General features: G+C 36.1%; 1 protein-coding gene across 3 annotated transcripts in view; it reads left to right on the forward strand.

The window, feature by feature from the left end:
- Positions 1-19,116, forward strand: part of PRCP (prolylcarboxypeptidase) — a 76,577-nt gene extending 57,461 nt beyond the window's left edge. For all 3 annotated transcript variants that reach the window (XM_081280169.1, XM_081280167.1, XM_081280168.1), the window contains exons 7-9: positions 5,970-6,134; positions 6,980-7,167; positions 18,364-19,116. In XM_081280169.1, coding sequence (XP_081136295.1) covers positions 5,970-6,134; positions 6,980-7,167; positions 18,364-18,580 — 570 coding nt within the window. In that variant the 3' untranslated portion in view covers positions 18,581-19,116. The remainder of the gene's footprint in view (positions 1-5,969; positions 6,135-6,979; positions 7,168-18,363) is intronic.
- The last annotated feature ends 1,184 nt before the right edge of the window (positions 19,117-20,300 follow it).

A 20,300-nucleotide genomic window follows, 5' to 3' on the forward strand; every position in this document is an offset into this window, starting at 1 on the left:
TTATCTTTCCTTTCTCTGGTATATGAGGGGGGTCAAAGGGCAGAACCTAAATATTTGGGTGCATATCTGAACAGCTTGGTTCCAATGTTGCATGAATGTTCTATTTCTTATACTATTTCTGTACTTAAAGCTAGAATTAGGAAAGTGAACCTTTAAATTTTTTTAAGTGTTTCCACAAATGCACACTTTTACACGAGGAAATAGAAAGTGAATTAAGTCTATTTCAAGTGTTGGTTTTTTTTTTTTTTTTTTTTTTTTCTTAGAGAGAGTGAGAGAGGGAGAGAGAGAGAGAGAGAGAGAGAGAGAGAGAGAGAGAGAGAGAGAATTTTTTTTTAATATTTATTTCTTAGTTCTCGGCGGACACAACATCTTTCTTTGTACGTGGTGCTGAGGATCGAACCCGGGCCGCACGCATGCCAGGCGAGCGCGCTACCGCTTGAGCCACATCCCCAGCCCTCAAGTGTTGGTTCTTGAGCTTCATATTGCTCTGCTATTTTGCAGTTCCTTTTTACTCTTGCATATTTTTAAAATTCTGTAATTTTGTATTGCCACAAAACCCCTCCTAAGGTTTTACTTAAAACTAATAATCATAGAAACATATAAAGACAATCCAAGAATTTAAAAAAAAAATGTTACAAAAAAGTCACCATGATACTATAGGTATATTTAGGCACTGTGTTGTGATATCTCTTACAGTGTAACATTCAAAGGTGAGTATGTGTGGTTAATGACAAGTGGAAGCTCCAGAGTAAGTCTGTGTTTGAATCTCAACTCTGGTACTTCCTTCCTGTGTAGCTTTAAACAACTTTTATAACCTCTCTGAGCTTTAGTTTCATCACTTGCAAATGGGGATAATTACAATTGCCATACTTATGTGGGTTGTTTTATTTCATAGGATCTGTTGTGTAGTAAGCACTAAATTGATGCTAGTTAATAATTAGTTATATAATATCAGGAAGAGAGTGTTATTATGCAAGTAGTTCATTGCTGCAGTCTGAGTTCAGAACCTGTATACTCATAGTTTCTCAATTGTGTATTTGGAGCCAAACCTCTGTGAGCTTGTTTTTTCCTCTGTGAAATGCGGGTGGTCATTATCTGTTGCTTCCTAGGTCATTGTCGGGAAAGTGCCTCGCCTTAAGGAACTTAAGTAGTTATACCAGCAACCCCAGCTTTACCTGGCCCTGTTTTAGTACATTTATGGCTTTGAGATTATTCACAAGAAACACAAAATATATAGTATAATACAGGAGCTACAGATGGGTGTTAAGTGTGTGGACAGAGGTGGTTGTCTAACCTGATTAGATTGTAGTCCTTCAGCAAACAATAAGGGCTTGCCCTTATTAAGTGGGTAATATATGTAAATTGTTAGGATTAAGCTGAAGTTTATACAAGATTGTACCAAACTTGCCAGTATTTGACTATGTTTCACCTATAAATGTGGTAATTTTATATGGTTCAACTTAATATTTACATGTTATATGCATCCTACAAATCTGAAAAAAGTATGTGAATCTCTGTTTTTTAACTATCATAGTCTTTGAATAAGCATAGGAATATGCTTATTGGTATTACTTTGGTACTTTTTGAAACTTCATTTACTTCACTACCAAAATTGTTATGGAAGTGAATAGATATGTAGATATTGTGTTTTTATGCTATAGAATGATCAGACTCACAGAATCTTTGCATTAGAAAGGAGCTTTAGAACCACCTAAAATAAAGTTTCCACAAATATTAAAAAAAAAAAGTTCAGTGATATTTTCAGACCTTGTAAATAATATGCCAGTAGATTATAAAGTGGTACTTCCTCTCTATAGGGCAGTTTGATGGAATATACCTAAGGCCTTAAAAATGTTTTTTGAATGAGTAATTCCTTTAAGAATTTGTCTCAAGAAAACTAAAAATAAATTTAGTCATAGGTATATTTTTTAAGCTTTATTTGTATTAATAAAAGGTTGGGAATGATTCAAATGACCAATTTTAGGGCTGCTTCAACTATTCCTCAATTCCCCATCTCACCTGTTCCCCTCTGGATTTTCTCATGTTTGGTTGGTGTCCTCCTTAAGGTGTAGTGCCCAGAACTGGACTCAGTTGTCCTCTGACTTCACAGAGGAAAGTGGGCCCAGGATTGCCCTGAATCTGGGCATAGAATTTCTATCAGCAGAGGCCAAGTTTCTGACCATGATGTTCTGGGGCTGACAAAACACAAGTATTGTCAGCTGGTGCTGGTCTCCAGCCACACTTGTGTCTTTTAAGGAGTGACAGTAACTGTTCTTTGCAAATATGGCTATTCATGGGGACTCCTTTTCTTTGCCCAACAGAGGCCCAGTGTTCTAGCTCTAAGTAGGACTCTAATGCCAGTATGTGAGTCACACTCACTTGCTCCTGGTCTTTGCAGAGTTTTAGTCCAGTTCTTGTATACCAGTACCTTTTCCCCTCTGTCCAGCTTGCACCATCACCTTATCTTATCTACCACGATGTGCTTGAACATAATGATCTTCTCCCCATTCCACGTAGCTCCTCTGTAGTATTGTGCTGCATTTTGAAAAAGCAGTCTGCTGCTGGTATCAAGATATAGGAAGGAATACTGATCAACTATTGGCAATAGCTGTGTTTGGTTCTTTAATATCTATATCGTCTTGAGTATTTCTTTCTTGAATACTGAGATATATTGCCATATTTATGATCATTTTCTGACAATTGCCATACAAATGTTGGATAATTTTTTTGAATTTATATCTAACAGTGGAATGCATTACAATTCTTATTACATATATAGAACACAATTTTTCATATCTCTGGTTGTATACTTAATATATTCGCACCAATTCTTGTCTTCATACATGTACTTTGGATAATAATGATCATCTTGCCACAAAAAAATTAAGAGCTGTCAACATAGGAAAACACTGTTTTGACTTTAAGTATTCTTCAACTGGCATTTCCTTATTACTCTAGGTTTATGAAGCTCTCAGTTTAGCTCAATTCTGTTTCTTCATGTGCATCCTGCATACTGGTGTACCTTATGCTTTTGACATCATGGTTACTCTTAAAAAGTATATCCTTTGTTTGGGCATCTTATTTCCTGGCTTTTCTCACACTTGGCATTTCCAAAAACTTATTGATGCATACTATCCTCATTTTGGAAATTCATATTGCAGTTGAACATATTAAATGCTCTGAATCCTGCAGTCAAGAAAGCTGTTCACATTTGCTAATAGAATATTCCTTCTAATACAATATTCCTTAAAATTATTTGACTAAGAAGTTTTTTTCCCCACAAAGTACCAGTTAACAATTCATAGAATTTGATTGTGTAGAATACATTTGAGGAGAGGCATCATATTTTCCTTACAACTCATTTTCTCAGTCTTTTTAAGTTTTTTTTTTTTTTTTTTTTTTTTTTTTTAATGGGAGTGTTGCTGGGAGCTCTTCCTAAACAGAATTGTGATGATGGGCTGGGTTTGCTTGTGGCTTGTTATTTCTACTTCCTTTCTCTATGCCCTCCTTCCCTGACTGGGGATATGTACCCAGCCCAGACCTTGCTCCTGCAGCTCTCTCAATTTGTCTGTGAGATGGACTCCTCTCTCTCTGTTTCCTTCTCTGGACTTGTTTCCTTTTTGCCAGAAACTGCCTATGCATTATATTTTTTCCATATGAAATTGGAAAAGACCAGATCACTGAATTCATGTTAAAGTTTTGATTACAAAATGCAGACTTTATGTGTATTTTCTTTGCCATTGGGCTGTTTGCAGTTTTACAAAGATCAACTTTTGGGGGATGGGGGGTAATGGGCATTGAACTCAGGGGCACTCAACCACTGAGCCACGTCCCTAGCCTTATTTTGTATTTTATTTGGAGAAAGGGCCTCACTGAGTTGCTTAGCGCCTCACTATTGCTGAGGCTGGCTTTGAACTCGCGATCCTCCTGCCTCAGCCTCCTGAGGTGCTGGAATTAAAGAGGTGTGCCACCGCCCCCGGTTTACAAAGGTTGACTTTCTAAGCTAAAAGATAAGATATGGATTTCATAAGCAGAGACACCTGGGAAATATCTATATCCTACCATTTACTACTTTGGTAGCCTTTATTAAAGTGATTGAACCTGGGGCTGGGGATGTGGCTCAAGCGGTAACGTGCTCACCTGGCATGCGAGTGGCGCTGGGTTGGATCCTCAGCACCCCCCAAAAATAAAATAAAGATGTTGTGTCCACTGAAAAAGAAATATCTAAAAAATTCTCCCTCTCTCTCTCTCTCTCTTAAAAAAAAGTGATTGAACCTAAGAATCAGTTTCTTCTTATAATACTGGACAATCATCCATCTGATAGGTCTTTCTGAGGATTAAATGATGTAATGGTTGTAAGCTCAGGGCTTAATAATCGGTGACTATTATTGTTATTTTTTAGCCATGATTCTATTGCTTGTAATTTTTCCCTAACAGTTTATTATGAAACATTTCTAACATCCAGAAAAAAGGAACTAATTGAACAGTGAACACCCATACATGTACCACCTAAATTCTATGAATAATTTTTTGCTATATTTTATTTATCACATATAAATATTTACCTATCCATCTATTTTTCCATCTTATTTTTAATGCATTTCCAAGTAAGCTAACGATATCTTCCCCCTAAATAATTAAGCTTTAATATCATTAACTAGAATTCAATATTTGTTTATAATTTTTCTTTTTTTGGGGGGGAAATAAAATCTACATACAGTGAAATGCATAAGTTATGTGTACCATTTGTTGTGTAACCCAGACCCCTATGAATATACAAAATGTTTCTGTACCCCAGAAAGCTTCCCAGGCCTTTTCTAGTTAGTCTCCACACTCCTGAGAATTGCCTGTGTTTATAGAGCTAGAATTTCAGGCACAGACCAGTGACAGGAACATTTGGGAGTTGGGGAGTTGCAGAATATGCTTCTTAACATAATATGAATGTTGGAGCTTAGTATAGTTTTTCCATCAAAAAATTATGAATTTTGCATTTATGTAAAAATATACTCACTTCTTCAGCAAATATTTAGATAACAGAGACCTTTCTAAGTGCTGAGGGAGATATTCTGGAACTAAACGAGGGAAGTTGAGCATTACAGAGGCTCTGATAGAAATAAGTATAGGGGGTAGTGGAAGCACTAAGAAGGGAATAGTTGATTTCTTCTTGACTTGGAAACAGAGGTAAGGATGGCCTCAGAAAGGCAGTGGTATTTGAGCTGAGTATTGTAAAACATGAGCTGACCAGGCATTAGTGGAGTGAGAGGGGAAGAGGGTTTCAGGATGAGCAAGGACAAAGAGAAAGGAAAAAGCTTGTTGGAGGGGAGAATGGTTTTATTAGGCTGGATCAAAGGCTGCAAAGTTGAAACTAGAGGCAGGTGCAGAGGACTTTGCATACTGTACAAATAACTGTTTTATTTCTGTAGTCTTGGAAAAACTTATTTTTCCATATTTTATTGGTTTACTATAATTATGCATAATAGTGGGATTTATTATTACATATTTGTACATGCATAAGTTATAACAATGTAATTTGGTCAGAATCACTCCCCATGGGAAATTTTAAAAGGTTAATTATTTTTTGAAGGGATTATACTCAAGAGATAGAAATTTTCAAACAATACGGTTTGATATTTAAGAATACTTTATGATCAAATCAATATTCATTTCTTCTTTGTATTATCAAACTGTAGTTTTAGCTGGGCATGGTGGTACATTGCAATCTCAGTGGCTCAGCAGGCTGAGGCAGGAGGATCACAAATTTAAAGCCAGCCTCAGCAACTTGGTGAGGCCCTAAGCAACTTAGTGAGACCCTGTCTCTAAATAAAAAATAAAAAGGGGTGAGAATGTGGTTCAGTGGTTAAGCACCCCTGGGTTCAATCCCTGGTATCAAAAAACAAAAACAAAACAAAACAAACTGTAGTTTTATATTCATATTCTGACTCTTCTTTATTATTTATCTACAATGACAGGTGGTGTGCCAGTATTTGATAAATCCTAGTGTACCGGATTCAATGTTGATACAGAATATTTTCCAAGCTCTGAATGTATATTATAATTATTCAGGCCAGGCAAAATGCCTAAATATTTCAGAAACAGCAACTAAGAATTTGGGATCCCTGGGTTGGAGCTATCAGGTAAGTTTATGTGATATCCCCAAGCATATTTACCTTTCATTGATATAGTAGTACTGTAATAGAGACTATACAAGATTTTTTCACCCAACCTGAATCCAAATCTGGACTCTGTTACTTTACACTGTGAGACCAGTTTCCTTATTCACTCATTCATGCATTCATTCATGTACTTAATCATTACCAAATACATAGTGAGTGCTTACCATGTGTCAGGCACTGCCTAGTCTGCAAAGATATAAAGATAAATAACACATAATCTCACCATCAAATATAGCCTCGTGAGAAAGACAGGTAATCTAAATTAATATTGTCATAGATCTCAATACATCCTATAGAGCAAGCATTTCATGGATGCATAAAAGAAGGGGAGTCTAATTTGACTCTGAGTCTCCATCCCTTTCTCTTCATATGAAGACCAATAGTGATAATAATGTTTTCTTTCCAGAGCTGTCTTGAAGGTTAAATATAACAATAGATATGAAAAAGGCAGTTTGCAAAGAAGGAGCACATAGTCGTAACCCCTGTGGCTTCTCAGCCAAGCCTTACCAGAATAGTAAGAGGTTGTTCATAAGTACTGCCCACTTATCACTGCATGTATATTATAATTATTCAGGCCAGGAAAAATGCCTTAATATTTCAGAAACAGCAACTAGGAATCTGTGATCCGAGGGTTGGAGCTATCTTTGATATCTTTGATATAAAAATAAAGAGCATTAGCCCTGAAGCTGATTGCTTGAGCTCATTTCCTGGTTTTGCTGCTTTCTAGTTGAATGACCTTGGGAAATTAATTTTATCTTTTTTTTCCCCTCATTTTCTCTTTGGATCCTCTCCTGGTTTGCCTTTAGGCTTGCACGGAAATGGTCATGCCCTTTTGTACCACTGGTATTGATGACATGTTTGAACCTCACCAATGGAACTTGAAGAAATATTCTGATGAATGTTTTAAACAATGGGGTGTGAGACCAAGGCCCTCCTGGATCATTACCATGTATGGAGGGAAAAACATCCAATCACACTCGAACATCATTTTCAGGTGAGCTTTGATAGTTCAGAGAGGAAGTTTAGTTGGTTAAGACACTTAGAGGCTAGCTGAGAAAATAGAACAGAAAATGCTGGACAGTAAAACAATACAGAATATAACAGCAATAACCATCAGGTTCTTCTACTCCTTGAAAGACAGGAGGCTGAGAAGAGATAGTTTTGTATTATTAATGTGCACAACAGCAGCAAAATCAAAACACTCGGGGGAAAAACTCTATAGCCCAAATGAAGCATTGTCTATTATTCTCAGTTTATGTTATTTTTGTTACTATTATTGCTGATAAGGAAAAAAATTCAGTATTTTACTCAAATCTTTTAACTCAAAACTCTGTTTCAAGTATTGTATGAGGCACTTTAGATAAATTCTCACAGCTGCCCTATGGAGTAGTTGTTATAGTTCCCCCTCATTTATTTTACTGAAGAGGAAACTGAAGGTCACACATTCAGTCACTTTACCAAAGCTCAGCCAGGGAGGTGATAAACACAGACACCTTGACCTGTCTAACTAGACCTTGACCTTTCTACCTTGACCTGTCTAACTAAAAAAGCCATATTTGCTCTGCATCACATGACTCCTTTAAGAAGTGACGTACATAATATTAGTTCATGTTATAGTTAATAGTATTGATTCTGTGGGTGTCTGAGATTTAAATTTTTCGTGTTTTGGCATAAACATTATGTTGTCAGCTAATGGCAATCAGTTAATAAAAAATTTCCCTAATTTATTATTATTATATTTATATACATATTTATACATACACATATATTATATACATATATACATTATATACATATATGCACATATACATTATATACAAATATATATGCATATAAATATATACATATATAAATATGTATATATATACATATTTATTATGTATATGGAAATAGGATAGATACAAATAGGATAGATACAAGTAGGTACCTACTAACCAGAAACATTGTTTAAATTGTAAATGTCATTCTTTCACATATTCGCTTAAACAAAAGTCAAATTTGGCCTTATATATATGTCCAATAGCTTTTGGAGTGAGGATTGTTTTGCCTGGAGGTTGACTGAGTATAGGCTGGTGGTATTGCCCACTTTGCAAAAACCCTCTGACTTACTAGACTCATACTATTTTCAAACCTGGCACATACTTGTTTCCAAATAGAAGGTGAGACACCTTTGGAAAAGTGAGATTTTCTTTGTTTAATTTCCTTAGATCCTCAATAGGATTCTTCCAAAGTATACTTTTCAGATCATGCACTAAGTGACAGTTGAACAAAGAAATCTATTTAGGGTGTGTAAGGAAACTGTGCCAATTCAATGGTGTTTGAAGTCAGGAAAACTTTAAGGACTGAGAAAATGAAAAAGGTTTATATGTAAGCTCTGGATCTGTTAGTGCTATTATCACAAAAACCTGAGACTGGGTAATTTGTACTTGTCATAGTTGTGTAGGTGAGATCAGGTGCTGGCAGGGTTGTGGCTGGGAGAGCATGGTCTTGCTTCAAGGATGGCACCTTGAAGTTGGCATCCTTATTTAGCAGAAGGTCAAAGAGCAAAGAAGGGCTAAGCTAGTTTCTTCTAGCACTTTCACAAGGCACTAATCCTTTCATTAAGTGGAGCCCTCTTAAATTAGTCCGACTTCTTATTACTTCACAGTAATAAGGGATTCAAGTTTCAACATGAACTTGAGGGTACAGACCACAGCAGTTATCTTTGTTCTATTAGAGGAGGAAGTACTTTGCTATTTGTTGTTTTTCTTTAGGAACTTGTCTCCATGGAGCATTTATTTGGATTTTTCTAACATTCTGAACTTTTGAGTTCATGCTGCCTTTCTCTGACCCTACAGTAAAGCTAAAGTTCAAGTTAAGTAGGGTCTTTTAATCTAATTCAATCTCCTTTTATATTGATTCAACCATTTCAGATAAGTACTTTACTTATCCGTTTGCCTTTTATAGTGTTTTTTCTTAGTTTGTCAAATTATCATCATGATTGTTATCATAATCTTCACTGGAGGAAAGGTCTAATTTTGTGAGAAAAGTCTTGGGAATAGAACAGAGATCAGTAGGTGGAAGTTATAGCACAGTGTAAGAATGGACTTTTTTCTAAGAGGATTGGACAAAGGTAGAATGAGCTGTCTTAAAAACAGTCATGTTCTTTGAGCTATACTTTCATCTTCTGTAAAATGAGAATTGTAATATCACTCATAGTATTGTTGGAATGCTTTAATGAGTTAGCTCAGCAAAGCACTTGGCTCAGACCTGGCAAATATGTATACTGAAAACATTTGTTGAACAAATGAATAAATGGAAGTACAATTTCTTTCTTGCACTTTATCTTTTAGCCATAGAAAACAATATATCTGTCTTTGTTCTTTTTATTACCCCCCCCCCAACCTTTTTCTTAAGATTCAGGCCTTCTCCAAGAAATATTTTCAGCCTCTCCAAGAAGAGTAGGTTTCCATCACCCCATAGCTCCTTTAGGACCTATGAATACCTCCTACCATTTGGTGTGGAGATTATCTGCTTGTGTAGCTATCTGTCCCAGGAGATTGTGAACTTCTCAGAGGCAGGAACTTCATCTTAATCATCTCTGTGTTTTTGGCACCTTCCACCTGACTAGCATACATGGGATGGCCAGTAAATGTGTGTTGGTACAAACTGAACAAGGAATGCAATAGCACAATGTGGGAAGTCTTTGGAAGTGTGTAAAAGTTTAAAGTCAGGCTGGGTGAAGATGCTAGCTTATCTTTCTGCAGTAGCAAGTCTGCTTTTTCAAAGAAATTGTTTACTACCAGTTGCTAGATATGAAAAATCCAATGTAAAAATTTAAAGATATTTCCCCCATATTTTTAGTGGTGCATTATAATTATAATAAAATTAAAAAATTAAATTTTTTTCCTGTTATTCTGAAGAAAGTACATTCTCTTAAGTAAAAGATCAGTCTCAGGTGTCTGGGTGCTGTGTACTTTGAGTAAGAAAATGTCCAAGGAACCATATGGAAAGTTATCGTTGTATTCAGATGTCTCTTCTCAACTTGCCTCAGACAAATCCAAGTATGACTACTATTTTGATTGGAAAATTCAATCTGTAATTATTGGATTGGAGATTTGCCAATTGAGGCTTTAAAGTCAGGTAAACCTTAGTGTCTTCCTGTTTCTTTCCTGAATTAGCTGCATGGCCTTGGGCAAATTGCCAATTTATATAATTTAGAAATAATAAAGTCTACCTAATAGAGTCATTTAAGGAATAAATGGATTGTCATAGAAGTAAATACCACGAAGGCAGAGCTTTTGTCTGTTATGTTCTCTGGTGAACTCATGCCCAGTGAGTGCCCAACACATACTAGGCTCTTAACAAACATTTGTTAGATGAATGAGGCCTTAATAAATAGTGCCCGTTAACAGTCTCATTTCAGCATTTTTGAAATTGCACAGTGGTTTTGTTAGGATTTATTTTTTCCTTCAAAATTGGTAGGTTGTTTTATCAATGCTCATTCTCAGTTATTTAAATATAAATTAAGATGGGAGTCCTTGAGAAGCTGGTTAGTTTAGCTTCATTTCTCAGGCATTGTTGCCAGTGATCAAATGAGACCACTTTTTGGGAATTTTCCTTGGGCATCTAGATTCTCTCTTGAAAGCCAAAGCCATTTTTTTTTCTTTTTGGTAGATTTCCCAATGATTAGTTTAGCTTTCACATGTCTAGAACCAAGAAATTCAAGTCCATGTGCATCTTAGGTCTCTCAGCAACTCCAAACACTGTTGCTAAGCCGCTAGGCTGTTTTAGATGACCTTTTAAATCAAATGCAGTTTGCCTATTATGCAGCTGTTGGGATGGCTTTTTTGTTTTGCAAATAATGGAGTGTTTCCTATCTGGGTTGGGCCTGTCAATTGGAATAATGATGAAGGCTATTTGCTCATTTAAGAGAATTCAACCTCTGTTTAGTTTATTTTAAATATTTATCTGATAGTTGAAAACTATGACTTCTATTTTTCATAGGAGTTTCCCTTTTGTTTTTAATAGAACAAAAAAGGGTATTTTGGGAGTATTTTTTTTTTCAAAATTGATACTACTAAGTTACAATTATTATTATTTTAAAAAGAGAAGTATGTGATAATGGAATAAGGATTTTAAAATTGTATTTCAAACACATATTCTTAATGTACCTAAAATGCTTATTTGCTTATTTAATTTGCATATTTACTTAGAAAAGGTTGATTTAGTATTCTGACTATTTTTACTAAATTTTTATGAGAAATACATACAACTTTCATGATTCATTTATTTCTGGGGGTGTTAACACTTTTCATGCTATATAATATGATAATAATTATATTATTGTTTATTTGCATAGCATTTTATAGCTTATACCTTATTTCCACATATATTGTTTAATTTGGGCCTCATGATGATTCTGTAAGAGAGGGGCACTATGTTTCTTTAAAAATTTTTCTTTTCTCTATGCGTATGGGAATTGAGGTTCACAGAAGTGAGGTAACTTATCCAAAGCCAGGTAGGATATAAACCTTTGATCTGCTAACTTAGAAAGTACTGAAGAGGGGCTGGGGATGTGGCTCAGGCGGTAGCGTGCTCGCCTGGCATGCGTGCGGCCCGGGTTCGATCCTCAGCACCACATACCAACAAAGATGTTGTGTCTGCCGAGAACTAAGAAATAAATATTAAAAATTCTCTCTCTCTCTCTCTCCTCTCTCACTCTAAAAAAAAAAAAGTACTGAAGAGACTTATATGCTCATGAACTTACACACATGTATTTATAACACTATATGCAGGCCACAAGTAATTAGACATTTAAATTCTTTTCTTGTTCATTCAATAAATATTTGCTTGGCTCCTACTGTGGGCCAATCCTAGGAATTGACAATACAGTAATAAACAAAACAGACTGAAATCCCTGACCTTGTAGAGTTGTAGTTTTGCAGATAATGAAACAAGGTAGCATCTATAAACATGCTAGAAGGATGTAAGTGCTAAGGAGAAAAATAAGTCAGGGAAGAGCAATAAAATGTCAGAAAGAGGTAAAAAGTGTTGACATTTTTATGAGAGTTACTAGGAAGACCTCACCAAGGGATGGCTTTTGCAAAAACAATCTGGAGGAAGTGCAGGAGCTAGCCATGAGATTTTTGGGGTAGGAGAATTAGCAGAACCCTTGAGAGGTGAGCGTCCCTGCATATTCTCCTTCAGGGGGAGTAAGGAGGTCACGGTGGCTGAAGTGAAGTCAGTGAGGGAGGGAGTAGATGAATAGTAGATGAAATCAGACGCACAAGAGGACCCAGATCACATAGAGACTTGCAAGTTCTAGTATGAACTTTGTTTTTTATGCTGAATGAGATAGGAAAGCATGGACTGACTCTTTTGAGCAGAGGAGTCACACAATCTGATTCTGATTTATAGTTTCAAGTTTGTTGTATTGTTGATATTAGATTGTAGGGGGACCTAAGTGGAAGCAGGAAGGCCAGTTAAAAGGCTCTTTAAGTAATTCAGGCTAGAGATAATTAGTGACTGGGATCAGGATGGTGACAGTGGAGGTGGTATATATATTTGAAGATGTAGCTGACAGGATTTATTGACAGATTGGTAGTTAAAGATTAGATTAAATGAATGGTTTGAACTGAGCAACTAAAAGGATAGAGTTGCCACTAACAGATTAGGAAGATGGTTGAGAGTTGGGGAGCATCAGGAGCTCACTTTTGGACTTGGTATATTTGAGATTCTGCTTAGACTTCCAAGTAAAAGTGTCAAGTTGGCAATTTTGGTTTCTGAAGTGTACAGGAATGGTCTTGGGTAGAGATAGTATTTGGTAATTGTGTCAATCAGCTTTCCATTATTATAACAAAATAACTGAGATAGTCAACTGAAAAAAAGGAAGATTTATTTTGACTCATAGTTTTGGAAACCTTAGTCCATGTTCAGTTGGTCCCATTGTTTTGGGGCCTGTAGCAAGACAGTATATCATAACAGGAGCATATGGCTGAGCAAGCTGCTCATTGAATGGTGGCTGAGAAGTGAAATGAAAGAGGAAGTGGCCAGGTTCCATAATCCCCTCTGAGGACACACCCTGAGGCCTAAATCCTCACTGTACCCTACCTTTTAGGTTTCCTCCACCTCCCAATAGTGTCAAGCTGGGAACCTAACACATAGGCCTTTGAGGGACTTTTAAGATCTATGCTATAGCAGTTGTCATTTGTGTATAGGTTGTACTTATAGCCAAGAGTTTTGTCCTGGGGGTGGGGGCATTCGACATTTTTTATTGGTGCATTATATTCATACTTGCACACAATATAACAATAAAATTTGGCCAATATTGGGGCTGGGGATGTGGCTCAACCGGTAGCGCGCTCACCTGGCATGCGTGCAGCCCGGGTTGGATCCTCAGCACCATGTACAAACAAAGATGTTGTGTTCGCCGAAAACTAAAAAATAAATATTAAAAAAAAATTTTGACCAATATCACCCCCAGCAATTTCCCCATCCCTCCTCACCTCCTAACCCTTGGTCCCTTTCCTCTACTGCTCTTCCTTTGATTTTCATGAGATTCCCTGTCCCTCCCTGCACCACCTTTCTTTTCCTTTTTGCTCTCTGGCTTCCACATCTGAGAGAAAATGTGTGAACCTTGACTTTCTGATTTGGCTTATTTCACTTAACATAATGGTTTCTGGTTCCATCCATTTTCCTGCAAATGACATAATTTTATTTTTGTTTATGGCTGAATAAAACTCCATTGTGTATATATACCACATTTTCTTTATCCATTCATTTGTTGATGAACACCGAGGGTGGTTCCACAGTTCTGCTATTATGAATTGCGCTTCTATACCTAAACATGGGTATATATATATATATCACTATAGTTTGATGACTTTAATTCTGTAGGATAAATGCAGAGGAGTTGGTACAGCTGGTTTTTAGGGTGGTTCTATGCCTCGTCTTTTGAGGAGCCTCCATATTGATTTCCATAGTGGTTATATTAATTTATAGTCCCATCAACAGTATAAAAGTGTTTCTTTTTCCAAGAGGTTTTTTTTTTAATGATTATGTACATTATGGGAATAATTTAATACATTTGATAATGTGGCCATGACAAATTTTTTAAAATTTCAGGCTTTGTAAATAATACAAGAAAAGAAGAGCATGTATTAAACAGATATCAAAACACATACACAAAATGTTGTTTAGGTGATCTCAAGTGATATGTGAAGGTATGCCAAGAGGTGCCATGAAAAGGGAACTTGCCATGGACTGGGTTCTTAAATTTAAGTATTTTAGTGCCAGTTTTATCCTAAGGAATCTGAGTTTCCATGAAATTAGGTGAGAGGAAGACCTGGGACAGGAACCTAGGTGGTGTGACCCCAAAGCTCAAGTTCTTTTTGCTCTGACCATACAAGTTAAGAGGATGGGTGCTACTTCCAGAATCAATCATATGTCTATGAAATGTAGCATAATATAAAACTGAGCAATGGACTAGGGTTATAAGATCTGAATTTTGAGCCTCTAATTTAACAAGCTGAATGATTTGGACAAGGCTTTTAACCTCTCGGGGCATTCATTTTCTCATCTATGAAAGGGTTGTTATTAAACCTACTTGTAGGTTTGTTATAATGATCAAATGTGAAAAACTCTGTAAAATCCAAACCACTTTATGCATGTATAGAGTTAGTAATACTAAGAAACAATTTTACTTAAAATAGTATCAGGAATGAAATATGTAGGAATAATTTAACAAAAGAAGTATAAGATGTGCACTAAAACCTACAAAATTCAAAGACATTAAAAATATCTTCCTTTAAATGCAAAGACATTTCCTGTTCATGCATTGAAAAAAGTAATACTGTTTTGAATGAAACTTTTATAGTTTCCGTATCAGCTTACCTGGTAGCTAATGACCCTAGCAGACCCCAGAGGTTGGACAAGGGAGTACCCACAAGAGAGCCACCTACATGGGTCCCATTGGGGTGGCCTCTCCATAAGGGGTTGTATTTTGGGCACAGTTTCAGTAATTCAGCCCACAGAGTGAAAGTTTAAGAGCTTCTGTACTTATAAAAACTGGGGTTTGTGTGGAACATCTAGAAGCCACACACATGGAAGTCAGAGAGTTTAGGCAGGGAGAGAGAAAAGGGACTTGTGGGCTAATGTCTTTTTTGGATCCAGGGCATTATCCAAACAGGTTTCCCATAGGGAATTTTAATTGGCAAGTTTAAAGCTAACAGGATGAATTCTAGGAGGTCACAGGGTGACTGAGAGGTAGTCATTGTGTCATGCCTTAACAATCCACACAGGGTGTGGAGGGCCAACAGACAATCAAGCAGGCTATATCTCGCTGTCTCATGGGGAAGTGATTATCAGGGAGCAGTTCTATAGAGATATCTGGATCAACCACACTGGGGAACTGGGGTTTGGGGGTGTATAGAGAACTGGAAATTGACATCAAAGATGACAGCCCTGCTTCTTATACAACAAAGTCCAACTTGTATTTAAAATGGATCCCAAGGCAAAATAAAATTGTAAGCATTCACTATAGATGGCAGTACCCCTCAAATTAATTGACCTACAGATACAGTGCAATCACTATCAAAATCCCAGCTAGCATTTTTTAAATTTATTCTAATTTGTACAGCTAGCATTTTTAATAGAAATTGAGAAGCTGCCTTTAAAGTTCATATAGAAATGCAACACCCATAATATGCAAAACAATCTTGAAAAGGAAGAATAATTTGAAGAACTTAAACTTACTGATTTCAAACTTATTACAAAGTGACATTAATCAATATAGTATGATATTGGCATAAGGATAGATGTATAGATCAATGAAAGAGAATTCAGAGTTCAGAAGTCAACTCTTACATGTATTGTCAATTGGTTTTCAATGTGAGTGCCAAGATAACTCATTGAGGAAAGAATAACTTATTATTACTTTTGTCAACAAATGATCCTGGGAAAACTGGGCATCCACAGGCAAAAGAATGAGGTTGGATCCTTTTTTATATCATATTTTAAAAGTCACTCAAAATAGATCAAGAACCAAAGTACAAGAGGTAAAATTGCAAGATCCTTAGAGGAAAACTTGGAAATAAATTTTCATGATCATGAACTAAACAGTAGTTCTTAAACAAATAGCCAAACACAAACAAAAGAAAAAAGATAAATTGGATTTCATCAAGATAAAAAACCTTGCTGTAAATGTTACGACGAGAGAAAATATTTGCAAATCATATATTTGATAAAGGACTTATATCCAGAATATCAAATGAACTCCTAAAACACACACAAATAAAAAGATGGATAACCCAGTTAAAAAACAGGCAAAGATCTAAATAGACATTTTCCCCAATAATACATACAAATGGCCTATTAGCACATGAAAAGGTGTTCAATGCCATCAGCTTTTTGGCAAATGCAAATTAAAACCACAATGAAGGCTGAGGGTGTAGATCAGTGGTAGAGCATGTGCTTAGCATGCATGGGCCCCTGGATTCAATCCCAGGCATCAAAACAAACTCACAATGAGATAATGTGTCATACCCAATAACATGGCTATAATAAAAAGAGATAGATAAAATATTAAGTATTGATGAATATATAGAGAAATTAAAAGCCTCTTATGTAACTAGTGGGAATGTAAAATAGAACAGCCACTTTGGGAAAGCAGTCTGGCAGTTCATCAAAAGAGGGCTGGGGTTGTAGCTCAGTGGTAGAGCACTTGCTCATTGAGGAAATGCATGCACAAGGTCCTGGGTTTGATCCCCAGGATCACACATATACATAATTGCTTAAATTACCATATGTTCCAGAAATTCCATTTCTAGGTCTATACCCAAGAGAAATGAAACTGTGTCCACACAAAAACTTGTCTTTGAGAATGTCCGTAGGAGTGATATTCTTAATAACCCCAAAATGGAAATAATCCAATTATGTATCAACTGGTAAATGGATAATAAAATATAGTATTTTATTATCCATTTATCAGTTGTACAATAAAATATTATTTGGCAATAAAAAGAAATTATATACTGATCTGTGGTACAACATGGATGAAATTGGAATATATTAGACCAAGCAAAAGAAAAAAGTTAAAAAGACTACCTGTTATACAATTCATTTAGATGAAATAGAAGGTAATATATAGAAACAGAAAGTAGTTTAGTGGTTGCCAGTGGTTAAGAGAAGATATGGTTGGGGGAATGGGGAGTGACTGCTAATGTGTATGAGTTTCTTTTTTGAGGTGATGAATATGTTCTGAAATTAATAGTGGTGATAGTTGCATAACTCTGACTATACTAAAGCTTTGAACTCTACATTTTTGAATGGATGAATTCTATGGTATATGAATTAAATCTCAACAAAGCTATGCAAAAATATTATTAGGGATGTCATCTATGGTTGTACCTTTCTTTTAAAAATTCAGCTAAACTATACAATCTGTTGCAATGACATCCTGTTCATATCATTTTGAAATGTGTTTTGTGAGTGAGACTAATAACCTAGTAGCATTTTCTGAACTTTAAAGTTAATCCAAAATGAAGATCTTTAAATAATGACCAGATATTCTGATTCCAGATTCTGGGGACTTTTTTTCAGTTCTACCAGCTTATTTCCCAAAGTACTGTACTGAACAACAACAACAACAACAAAAAATTCTTTTACAGCTTTCTTTTTCTTTGAGCTGAGATAACTTACATTTTTAACTATGGAGATTTTATTGTTTTTTCATTTTGGTAGTTTGATCCTAGGAGAAAAGAAAGCTTTAATCGAGGAACTCATATGTGCCTGATCCTTGTGCTTATGAAGACGTCCAAATACACCATCCTGTTTAATATTTATAAAATTATGAGGTAGATCTTGTTTTCTCAATTTTACAGATAAGAAAACTGAGTCCGGTAACTAGAGTCACAAAACTTTTGAATAATGGAGCTGGGATTGGAATTCAGTCTTCTAAATTCCAAGTCCTAGTATAGTCTAGGTTGATTCATGGAAGCACCAAATATAGTCTTCTTTGGTTCTTTTTTCCTTTTTTAAAGAAATATTAGAAAACTTCAATAGGAATCACCTTTCTGTAAGACAATTAGATCCTCAGATCAAATCCCCCAAGTTAAAGGTTTATAATTTTGGGTGTTATGCATATAATATATTTCTCCTATTTTATTTAAGTGTAGCTAACAGCCTTATTTTTTCTTTCCCTTATTCACAGCAATGGTGATCTGGACCCCTGGTCAGGAGGTGGAGTAACCAAAGACATCACAGACACCCTGGTTGCAGTCACCATCAAGGAGGGGGCCCATCATTTAGATCTTAGAGCCAACAATGCCTTGGATCCTACATCTGTGCTATTAGCACGTGCCCTGGAAATTGAACACATGAAGCGATGGATCAAAGATTTCCACGACAATGTCAGAAGGCAGCCCTGAGCAACTTTTGATCATTTATAGTTTCTTCTTTTATGTTCAATACACCCATATTCCCATTCACTTTGGTTTTCTATGTATAATAACTTCCCCTCATTTGTCATTAGATTTGGTTGGTGCCCAGGTTGAGATAGAAGAGAGGGTGATGGAGGTGTTGCCATCCCAACAATGTCGTAGCCCGGGTAGTCAACCTGCATGCATCACCTACAGGAAGAAATCTCATCATGATGCCTCCCACACCATCAGTGGCCCTCATAACTCAAGCAGAGTTTCTCACTGCCTTTCAAAAGAGAGTCACTTCCTTTGTTTCCCTGCAAGTAGGCATTTGAATTCTGAGTTCTGAGATTGAAATCTCTTTTGCCATATGCAAGTCCCCATTCCTACTCACCAAAAGGAAAAGCAGAAGATAGATAAAAATGACGTAAGTGCAGCTGGTAGGAAGAATGTCTGATGCTAATCCAGGAAATGGGGTCATTCCTTTTGTACTTGATTTAATGACTTTAAAATGTGCTGTAAATAAAGAATAAGGCTGGACCTTATACCTGTGTGTTGCTTCTGAAGCTCACTCCAGCTGTTGGGAATATAGTGTGCCCTGGGCTTGGCTGTTTTGGGGAAGTCCTTTAATTTTCTCTCTTCTACTTGGCAGCTTTCTTAAGTTCTGGGATATTTGCCACTGTGGTACTGCCAGTAAGAAAATCTTGCCTTTTCCAGCTCTATTTCTCTTTGTTTCTAATGTCAGTTTTGTGGTAATTTGGCTAAATCATGCCAGTTTAGGAAAATGACTGTTTTGCCTTTTACTTTAAATCTGAACAATGTCTGTATTGGGTTACTGATGATACTTTAGTAAAAAGCCTCAAAAAATAGACAAATCAACTATTCAGAAAGAAGAATGTAGTTATGTTCGGCTTTAAAAAAAAATTTTTTTTCTGGTGGTTGTTACTGCTGTCATTAAAGCCAGAAGTGTTGGGACACTGAGAGGCAGGTGCATGAGGACTTTTCTGTATGGCTTCCAAATGACAAGCTGACTAATTCATGCAGGCAGCATATTTGACATTAATAAATGGCCAAGCCGTTCCTGCTTCCAAGGGGTTGGCTTCTTTCAAGCAGTTCTTACACTGAGACCTTTCTTCAGAAGAGCTTTGCTAGGATAACAAATAGGGTTGGATCAAAACCTTTCAGGGACACAGAGAGACTAACAGTTTCTACTTTGTTGAAAGATTTCTTCCGTTTTTTTCTTCCTCTCAATAGTATTTTTCCCCTTTTCTCTGCCTTGAAGATATTTTTTAAATTATTATTTTTTATTTTTGCTTTTTAAAAACCATACTTAAGTGTGATCATTTCAAAAGCAGTTATTATTTAAGGTGCAAATGTAGAGTTCATTCTTGGGTATTAGACTGAAATATTTCCTTTGCTTTTTCTGGCATCTGAGAGATACAGAAAATCTTTGTCTTGTTTTGGAAGCTGTCAGTTCTCATTGTAATGAGTTATTCATCAAAGAATTTGGTCACTGTTTTCATTTCAGCATCAGAAAACAGACTACTGGGGTGGGAATCTAAAGGTGAAAACAATACTAGTTTTTAATTTTTTGTCCATTAAGAAGTTATATAATGTAGAATTTAGGGTCTTAATAGAGGATGTTCTTACTATTTACTCAAGGACTTTTAGGCTGCTTTTATTGAAACCTTTTACTTGTTTAGAATCTTTAAAATGCTTTGCCATTTCA

Source organism: Spermophilus citellus, assembly GCF_964194105.1.
Source record: "Spermophilus citellus genome assembly, chromosome: 2".
NCBI lineage: Eukaryota > Metazoa > Chordata > Mammalia > Rodentia > Sciuridae > Spermophilus > Spermophilus citellus.